The sequence below is a fragment of the Hevea brasiliensis genome, chromosome 13 (assembly GCF_030052815.1).
Source record: "Hevea brasiliensis isolate MT/VB/25A 57/8 chromosome 13, ASM3005281v1, whole genome shotgun sequence".
Classification (NCBI taxonomy): domain Eukaryota; kingdom Viridiplantae; phylum Streptophyta; class Magnoliopsida; order Malpighiales; family Euphorbiaceae; genus Hevea; species Hevea brasiliensis.
This window is the reverse complement of record NC_079505.1, coordinates 81,679,018-81,689,538: the sequence shown is the minus strand read 5'-3', so window position 1 is coordinate 81,689,538 and position 10,521 is coordinate 81,679,018. Positions and strand designations below refer to the sequence as shown.

At 35.1% G+C, this 10,521-nt stretch overlaps 1 protein-coding gene across 1 annotated transcript; it reads left to right on the top strand.

Moving 5' to 3' along the window:
• Nucleotides 1–5,878: 5,878 nt before the first annotated feature.
• On the top strand, nucleotides 5,879–8,181 carry LOC110654361 (transcription factor MYB1R1). The gene is made up of 3 exons (XM_021810321.2): nucleotides 5,879–6,356; nucleotides 6,614–6,822; nucleotides 7,385–8,181. Exons 1-3 carry the CDS (start codon nucleotides 6,071–6,073, stop codon nucleotides 7,835–7,837), a joined length of 948 nt encoding a protein of 315 aa, XP_021666013.2. The 5' UTR covers nucleotides 5,879–6,070; the 3' UTR covers nucleotides 7,838–8,181.
• The last annotated feature ends 2,340 nt before the right edge of the window (nucleotides 8,182–10,521 follow it).

Sequence of the window (10,521 nt, the reverse complement as noted above, 5' to 3'; positions counted from 1 at the left end):
CTACCTATGAGTGGTGAAGGATACACCGTGTACTGTGACGCCTCCAGAGTTGGCCTAGGGTGTGTTTTGATGCAGAATGGAAAAGTAGTAGCTTATGCTTCAAGACAGCTGAAGAGGCATGAGCAAAACTACCCCACCCATGATTTAGAAATGGCGGCTGTAGTCTTTGCACTAAAAATCTGGAGACACTACCTGTATGGTGAAGTGTGCGAGATATACACCGACCACAAGAGTTTGAAGTACATCTTCCAACAGAGGGATTTAAACTTGAGACAGAGGAGATGGATGGAGCTTCTGAAAGACTATGATTGCACCATCCAGTACCACCCTGGGAAAGCCAATGTAGTAGCAGATGCTTTGAGCAGAAAATCTTCTGGCAGTTTGGCGCACATTTCAGCAGAGAAGAGACCGTTGATTCAGGAAGTACATGAGTTGATGGATCAAGGTTTAATCCTAGATCTTTCAGATGAGGGGGTATTGCTGGCTCATTTTTCAGTGAGGCCAGACTTGAGAGACAGAGTTAGAGTTTCCCAGCACAGAGACCAACAATTGATGAAGATCATAGAAAGAGTACAGCAAGGTGAAGGTGGTGAGTTCGGGTTTGCCAATGATGGCGCCCTTATGCAAGGTTCTAGGATATGTGTGCCCGATGTGGACAATCTTAGAAATGAAATCATGCAAGAGGCACACTATACCCTGTATAGTGTCCACCCAGGTTCCACCAAGATGTACCATGATGTGAAATATAGTTATTGGTGGAATGGCATGAAGAGAGACATAGTAGACTTTGTGTCCAAGTGCTTGACTTGTCAGAAGGTGAAGTTTGAACACCAGAGACCGTCAGGGAAGCTGCAAGAGCTCCCTATCCCCGAATGGAAGTGGGAAATGATCACTATGGATTTTGTGATTGGGTTGCCTCGTACCACGCGAGGATATGATTCGATATGGATAATTGTGGACCGTCTAACCAAATCAGCTCACTTTTTGCCGGTGAAGACTACATATTCTGTGGCACAGTACGCCCGACTCTACATTCGAGAAATAGTCAGATTGCATGGAGTTCCGGCTTCCATAATATCTGACAGAGGGCCCCAGTTCACTTCTCGATTTTGGAGAAAGTTGCAAGAGGCACTTGGCACACAGTTGAACTTCAGTACGGCTTTCCACCCTCAGACAGACGGACAGTCCGAAAGGACAATCCAAACACTGGAAGACATGCTTCGCATGAGTGTTTTGGATTTTGGAGGTCAATGGGATGATCAGCTAGCTTTGGTGGAGTTTGCCTACAACAACAGTTACCATTCCAGCATAGGGATGGCACCCTATGAGGCACTATATGGAAGAAAGTGTAGGTCTCCTCTGTGTTGGACAGAAATGGGGGAAGCGAAGGTGCATGATGTAGACCTAGTGCAGTACACATCAGAGATGGTTCCCTTAATCAGGGAACGATTGAAAACAGCTTTCAGTAGGCAGAAGAGTTATGCAGACCCCAGACGGAGGGATGTGGAGTTTGCAGTAGGCGACTATGTATTTTTGAAGGTTTCTCCAATGAAGGGAGTCATGAGATTTGGAAAGAAGGGCAAGTTGGCACCTCGGTATATTGGACCTTTTAAGGTTACGGATAGAGTTGGAGCAGTTGCCTACCGGTTGGAGCTACCACCTAACCTTTCTCACGTTCATCCCGTATTTCACATCTCCATGCTCAGGAAATACATTCCAGATCCTTCTCATGTACTACAGCAGGATGTAATAGAGCTAAAAGAGAACTTGACGTTTGAGGAGCAACTTGTAGCCATAGTGGACTACCAAGTGAGACAGCTGAGATCAAAACAGATCCCTATGGTTAAGGTTTTGTGGAGGAGTCAGTCAGTGGAAGAGTGTACCTGGGAGTCAGAATGTGACATGCGTAGCAAGTACCCTTATCTGTTCAATGTGTAATCATGTGCTTTATTCTGCCTTGTATAAAATTCGAGGACGAATTTTCTGTAAGGGGGGAAGAATGTAACACCCCAAAATTTCAAATTTTATTATTTTATGATAATTATTGGTATTTTAATTTTATTTAAATTTTAGGAATTTTTTTGAGATTATTCGGATTTTAAAAATCGGGTTCGATTTTCCGAAAATATAAACTTTGATGATTTTTAAAAATTTATTTAAAGACCAAGTGGTAAAACTAAAAATATATTTGGAGTCTACGTATTTTTCTGAGTTTTTTGGAATTTTTGGACCTCGTTTTCGGTCCCGAGGCAGAGTAAAAATTCAAAATTTTGTATTTTGAATCGAACCGGACCGGATCGGACCGATCGAATCGGACCGGCTCCCTTCCCTTATGTACTAACCCCCGTGTTGTGGGCTTCGTGTAGGTATCCTCAATTCGCGGAAATTCAATAGTTGACCGAGTTTGCAAATTTCGGGCCATACAGACCCGTTACCGAAAAAGTCTCAGAATTGGACCGAGGTTTTGGCTACCCCCCCCATTGTCAGACGTCTCGGGCGCGTTCCCGAAGTCGGAATCGGCAAAGGTAAACCCGAACCTTGCTTTTTCATAATTTTCTAGTGCTTAAATAGGATTAAAAATTCATAAAATATTCGTGGTAGCTCAGAAAATTACGATTCTTTTTGCAATAGCCTAGTAATATTGCTAAGGACCGCGGGGTAAAGTTTTAGAATTTTTAGAGCTTATTTGGGCGGTTTTTGCAAAAATGATCAATTATGAGGACTAAATTGAAATTTTACATATTGTGATGGATGATTGATTTGATGGGCCCAGGAGGGGTTGTGTGATGTGATTGAGTTGTGGATATATGGATTGTGAATATAGAAGTGCGTTTTGAGCCCTTTTGCAGGTTGGGTAGGTCCTAGGTATAGGGGAGACTCTGCCGGATTTTCGGCACGACTTAGGACGTACTTGGTCTTTTCTTGATTTGTATTGAGTCATTTGTATTAAATAATTGTAATGTAATTTTCAGGTGAGCCAGATGACCTTCTTCCTCCGCCCAGCCGCCACAGTGACCGTTGTCAAGTCTGTGAGTAAAATATTAATTTTAATTGTAATTTCACTATTATTATATGTTCAAGCATGCCCATGCATCACTTATATGCATATATCTATGTAGATAAACTTTAGGCACGATTTATGTTGCATTCATAACTGTGAAAGTGCCATGTATGTTGTTGTGGTAATTTGGAGCAGTGTGCGTGCGTTGGCGTGCATGTGATGTGGTGTGGACTATGGATAGGACGGGTAGACACGGCTTGAGATCTTCGCTGGGACCCGGTCCTTCGGGGTAGACACGGCTTGAGTTCTTCGCTGGGACCCCGATTTGGTTATTAAGTGGAAGTCCGAGCTGAGTTCTTCGCTGGCACAGTTGGAATAAAGAGAGCTGTATAGGAGATCAACTCCCATATATATATGATTGATATTCTTTGAGTGCGTGAGTGCTCCAAATTACCTTTTTGATGTTATGATGTGAATTTATTGCTGATGCTGCATTTCACTCTACAGGGTGCACTAGTTCTAGATAGTTATAGAGATTATGATTAAAATTGATATTTTACTCTCTGAGTCGAACGCTCACTCTTGTTCAATATTTTTCCAGGCCACAAGAGGATATTTTTGAGGCTAACCTGTTTTCTCCCTCGCAGGTCGATTATTAATGTTTGCATAAAGTTGTTAAATCTTAGAATTTCCGCATGTGTTAGAAATGTTTATTTGATTTGGGTTTGTAAACTAAATTATTATTGTGGACCTGTAAACTTAATATTCTATACATGTTTGATGGATTGGATGAGGGAGCTGAGCTCCCATTTATTTTTATGCTGATGAGTATGTGAAGGGTGAGCTGAGCTCCCCAATTGAGTATTCTTTGTGTTTACGTGCGGGTGAGTCATAAACTCCCCGTTGGTAGGTCCATTTTATGGCCGGACTCTGTCCGGTTGATTTCTTGAAATTGGGCCTAAATGGGCCTTAGAGTTGGGTTAAGTGAATAGTTAGGCTTACTACGGGCCTCGGGGGCTTTAGGCTGGCCCAGGTCCTAGTGTCGGTCCGGCTCATGGGTTGGGTCGTGACATTAATCTTATTTTTAATTTAAATTAATTAAATCAGTGGATTTCATTTTTTTAGATCACTGCTACTCTCTTATGATAAAGCTTGAAATATGAATGTATTTGGACATTTTAATTATTTAATGTCACAATGTGGTTAATTATTTGTTGAAGTCAAAATGGAACCCCACAAAACCTTATCTTGCCTTATCCTCCACGCACAGCCCACCATGGAAGGTGAGCATACAAAAGAGATCCCCATGTTAATAGTAAACAAAAATATATTCTTCTTCTTCTCTCTCAATTGGTGATAATAGAATATGCCATGCCCATCATGGTCCACATCTCATTTCCTTTTTCATAAAAATATTGGATGGCAATTAATAATAAGAATAAATTTTTTCTAATACAAATTAATTAAAAAAAAAAAAAATCCATTAACCTGATTGAGGTTTTGGTTTTGGGTTTGGTAAATGAAATTGCAAAGAGAAAATCAGGTTGACTAGATGAATCATCTGACTTAGAGAAAAGCGAAAGGGATTGGATGAGATATTGTTTCCTCGAAATTCCTCCCCCACTTTCATGTGCATTTGTCTTTTTTATTTTTTTATTCTCTCAAGTGATACCACGTGAACTTGGGCTTTCATGCCCATTTTCATATATTATCATCACTTCATAAACAAATAGTGACCCATCCTTTGCTTTGAGTTTAGTTTACAATCATCTTTAATTATAATCATTTCTCATACTTGATGTGCTTCGCTAGCCTGTTCAACATTAATAAATAAAAAATTTTAAAAATAATCATAAAAATTGTGAATAATATTTATTTTATATAAAACTTAAATCATAATTAAGTTATTTTACTTAATTTAGGTATTATTTAGTAATATTAACTGTTTTAGTAGTAATTAACTGCTTTAATAGTTATTGATTATTTTAGCCATTAATAATTGATTATTTATATAACTGTTAAAATAAAAGAGATATTAAATATAAAAATAGTAATATAATCTTTTCGAACATAATTAAAAAGCTCTCTCAAATCGAACATAATTAAAAAGCTCTCTCAAATTAGGAGAATAATTTTTTATAAATTATTTTCTCAATCTTTAAACACTAATATAAATATTATACCACTAAATAGTATAAATAAAAATATAATATTTTAATTAGAGTCAAAATACTAAATATTATTTTAAAAATTATTATTGAATATGATATTAATTTAATATAATGATTAAAAATATATCATTCACTAAAATCATATTTAAATTTATAATCTTCCAATTCTTCAACTGAAAAAAAATTGTTCCACTAAGGAAACAAACAACCAATAATAACAATGATAAATTCATAATTATTGTCTAAAAAGGATCTCCCATATCAGCCGATCTAAATGAAAAAAACAAAACATATAATAATAATAATAATAATAAATAATTATTTAAAATTTCATTTTCAGATAATATAGATTATTATCCTTGTAATAATAATAATAATATAGTTTGAACTAATTTAGAAACTGAAAATATAGTATTTGCTGATAAATTTATATCCGAATTCCTGTTATTTCAATCTCTTAAAAAAAATAAATTGTTATGATAATAATAACAAATCATAAGCTCAGGCATCATTATCCTGGTCAAGATGTGATGATCATCAGCTCAACAAGTGAGAAGCAGCGGAACAAAACTGAGCCAATCAAGAAGATACAGAAACAAGACAACAAAGGAGATAAACGAACAGGAACATGCCACGTGTCAACTCTGAGACAGATTAGCCTCACATGGTCACGGTGCATCCTAGCTTATATTTTCTCCTATATAAGCAACTCCCTCACCTATAACCACTTGCCAACCCCATTTTTTCCTTTTTAATTTAATTTAATTTAATTTTCCTTTACAATTGTGCGGCCCCTGATTGCAGATTCCGCCGCCCCCCAATTCCAAATACATCTCAAAAACCTGCAACCATACATCGAAGACGAAGGATTTGCGATTTCTCTCTGAATCGTTGAGAAATGGCTGGCACGTGCACCACTGGCGGCGGCGGCAGTGCTGGTGGAGGAGCCCGAGAGATCATGCTGTTTGGTGTCAGAGTGGTGGTTGATTCCTTGAGGAAGAGCGTCAGTTTGAACAACTTATCGCAGTATGAGCAGCCTCAAGAGTTGAATAAATCTAACACTAATAAGGATGGAACCAATAATACTAGCAAGGAGGATGTGGCCACTGCTACTGCTGCTGGTTATGCATCTGCAGACGACGCCGTTCCTCACTCCTCTAATAGTCGCGGCGAGCGCAAGCGAGGTGCGATTCCGATCTCCAGTCACTCAAGCCAAAATGAAAAGACTAAATTTTATTCTCAGATTTGCTTTCTACAACTCATTGACTTGTTTAATATGTGTTTTTGTTTATATTATTATTCAAATCTATAAATCGCTGTTTTCCATGCACTGATCATTATTTATTTTTTAATTCTGAAATTTTCAGTATGGAAGTCTTTCAATTAGATGTAGCTAATGAGTAAAAAATTTTTGGCTAATGATGATATGGATGACGAGCAGGAGTTCCGTGGACAGAGGACGAGCACAAGCTGTTCCTTTTAGGATTGCAGAAGGTAGGGAAAGGAGATTGGAGGGGAATCTCTCGCAATTTTGTCAAGACTCGAACTCCAACGCAGGTTGCAAGCCACGCCCAAAAGTATTTTCTTCGCCGGAGCAATCTCAATCGCCGCCGACGCCGTTCTAGCCTTTTTGATATTACCACTGAAACGGTTCGATCTCTTATACTTACATATTTTCATTTTTCTTGAAATCTGATCTCCTGTTTGTTTGTGTGCTGAGAAAAGTAGAGGAAATAAGAAAAGAAACGGCTTTTATTAGCCTTTATTATTGATTTATTTAATGCGAGGAAATTGATTCAAATCTATGTGAATAGTTTAGTATGGATCGGCTGATCTGAGGCTGTATTCTTATTCAGTTGTAGACAATTGCAATTTTAAAAAAGGTTTAAGCTGGAATATTAATATCATTTATGTTTTTATGTGATAAAGATCGAGATTTTTAATTTCTTAGGATCCTCTTCTTGGTTGTTAAGATAAACAGGAAAGCGAAAATCACACAGTTTTGATTTCTTGGAAGTGAAACTTTTTTTTTCCCTCTGAGTATGCCAAAAATTATAGCAAGATAAGTTGTATGATTATGATATTGTCTCCTTTTCTATATTTTAAACAATGAATGCTGGATTTAACATCTACTAATATTTTGTTGGTTTTCCATTATTTATCTCCTAAAAAGTTTTTGAGCATTTAGCGTTGACCTTGTATTCTTAATCAGGTCTCAGCACTTCCAATGGAGGAAGCGCTAGCTCATTGCCAAGACAACAAGAACAACATGCCTCAGTCGCATCAATTGCCACCTCCATTACCTGAAAACAACAATATCGGCAACTGCCCTGTGATGCCGGCTTTCCCTATGACCACCAATCCTGTTGTATTGCCTGTCCCAATTGAGAGTCCAGCTGAAAACTTGTCACTGGGACAAGGCAATCCTGCCGCAAACCCCTCAGCAAATCTCGTCCGACCAATTCCTGTCCTCCCAACCCCTCATGCTTCTGGAGTATCTGACCTTTACTTAAATTTGAAGTCATCTGTTGACTCATCGCCATTGTCACTTAAACTCTCTTTGCCGTCCTATCAGAGAGAATCTGTGGACCCATCATCAAGGCATTCGGTTCTTCAGGTGATGTCGAGCTTCAACAATGGAGATGGCATCATCAGCGTTGCTTGAAGAAGGATAAGAAGTTTGAAAGGAGGAGGTGCATAATTAGATGGGTATGGGTTAGAGATGATAAAAAGTAAATTAGATGACTGGAAAATTAAATCCTTTCTTTGATGTACAGACCAGAAAAGGAATTGTCATCGCATTTGTTGTTGGTTTATGGTTAGGTTCTTGTTCTTTTGTTTGTAGTTTGATATGACTGGAAGAAATAAGCCGTAGTAGTGTGTTCATTACTGCTGGATTTTGTTCTTTAACTTGGAATGATTTTCATTACTTGGAAAAATATCAGCTGGGTTTTGTGGCAGAGGCATTTTTCATTAATGAATGGACAAAAATTCTCAGGGATTGATTAATTGTGGGCGTCATGAATATGAATTTTTTTTATTCATTAATGGCTATGGATGGACCACTCGTTATGAGATGGTGATTTTATATTGAAGGAAGAAAGCATTTGAGTGGTTGGTAGCATCTTATTAGACTGATTAGATGTTGAATTAGTAAAATTAGGATTGCTGTTATTATTGCTCGAGGATGTTAATTTTGTAAGTCAGTTTGCCCCTGTGGTTATTTTTCTATGTTGGGAAAGCATTTCATGACTCCAGAGAAGAAAAGGAAATTTCCAAATCTCATCTCAGCATTGAGATGGAAAAACAGTTTGAGCTGATGATATATAAAATACCCACGGTCACAACCAGGCCAAATTTCCTCTGTAGACTCTAATGATGTAGTCATGAGTAAATGTCATGACGATCGGCTGACGGTTACACGTTTGGTGCCATTCATTTTCAGTCTTATGATAAATTATGAGCTGATGTTTATGTTACCATTACAGCTTATAACCAAATTTAAGAATAATTATTTTATATAAAAGATATGTGATTTTGTAAAAAGTATTTCATGAACCAAACTAAATCAAGCTGGTATGTGACACTTATAACTAAACTAAGAGGTGGGCTAATTTCAAAAGAAAAGAAAAAGGTTTAAAATTTAATTACATCCATATAATTATTGGAAAAGTTTAATTTAGTTATTTTTAATTTTTATTTAATATAATTCATAAATTTCAATTTAAAATAAATTTACCTTAAAAATTAAGAAAATTAATTTTTAAAAATTTTTGAGCTTAAATTAAAAAATTAAGAAATTTACTCTCAAAATTAAGAAAGTGAACTTCTTGATTTTTAATTTAAATTAAGAAATATAGCCTATAAATTTTAATTCTCAAGTTAAATTAAAATTTGAAATTTCTAAACTAATTTAAATAAAAAAAAATTAAAAATGAAATAAGTGCAAGCTAAGTTGAACATTTTTCCAAAAGAAAATCATAAAGGGAATGATTATGGTAGTTGGGATGTTATTTTGCAAGTGTCTATAAATTTAACAAATATGAAAATGAGAAATATGATTCAAACCACCACTTTTTAACACAGATTATGATTTAACAATTACTTTAGAGATGAATACCAAACCCATGGTCCATGTTACTGCTACAACATCAAAATTCAAAAGTAAAGAGGTGACCACATAATAAACATGCAATCATTCATCAGGTAATAATTCTTGCTTTTTAAGCAATGGATGGATGTGAGTTGAGTGAGCTGGTTTTCCTCATGGGATCAAAGCATTTTCCTTTTCTTTATTGTTGGTAGCTTTCCATTTCATCATTTCAAGCAACAAGGAGATTATAATATTAATTTTATAGAGAGATAAACATCTTTATACTAATATTTGCATATATAATCTTTTTTTTTACTTATATTTTGGTGCACAGTTATTTTCAGGCACTTAATTCATTTATAAATAAAATAATACCTGTATTGTCAAATTAGGTAAGTGTATTATTATTAAATATTAAAAAAAATATTATTGTGTGAGATAGTCATGAATTTAGAAGAAATTAATCTTTTATGAACTATAAAATAGATATAGAGAATATCTTATTTAAAAAAAAAAGAAAAACCCACAACAACAAAACTTGAAGTTAAAGTCTTCTCTGAGATGTCCAACAGACTATTTCAAGATTATTAGCATTGTTTAATTGTAAATTGATTTTTGGCAGATGCTAATTCCTTTGAAATTATAGGCTTAACAAGGAATAATAGATAAGGAGTTTCTATTCTCGGCACTTTTGTCAATCACATGATTAATGAGGGGACTATTAAATTTGATGATAAGATACGCTCTTTCTTTCTGGTTTGTATATTTGTGCATTTTTTTTTTAAAAAGAATTGAGTGTTTAATTGTTTTTAAAAATCAAAATTAATTAAACTAGACTATTATAAAAATCAAAATAGAATGACTCCATTAATCAATTTATTTTATTTTGAGTTTTTTTTTTTTGGCTCAAAAGTAAAAATGAAATGAACCATCATTATAATTGAGCTCGAATTTTAGATACAAATATTAAAAAAAAAAATAGTCTTGCCATTTATTCAGTTATTTAAATTTTTAAATGCCAAAAGTGGAAATACCAACCCCTAATTTTATATATATATATTTTTAGTTTGTTCAACTAATGCTATTCTGCCATTATTATTATTATTATTATTATTATTATTATTATTATTATAAAAAGTAATACCCTATATACTATATTTTATAATGAATAAATTATATAGACAATACTTCAAATTAGGAGTATATAATAATAAAATATTTAAACTTTAATTTACAATATAAAGCCCCCCGATCTT

What these genes read in the sequence shown, in the direction of transcription:
- LOC110654361 (XM_021810321.2), top strand. Translation starts at nt 6,071, where the DNA reads ATGGCTGGCACGTGCACCACTGGCGGCGGCGGCAGTGCTGGTGGAGGA. An exon ending in TCGCGGCGAGCGCAAGCGAG is followed by an intron (nt 6,357 to 6,613) that starts GTGCGATTCCGA and finishes GATGACGAGCAG; the next exon opens with GAGTTCCGTGGACAGAGGAC. An exon ending in TTGATATTACCACTGAAACG is followed by an intron (nt 6,823 to 7,384) that starts GTTCGATCTCTT and finishes ATTCTTAATCAG; the next exon opens with GTCTCAGCACTTCCAATGGA.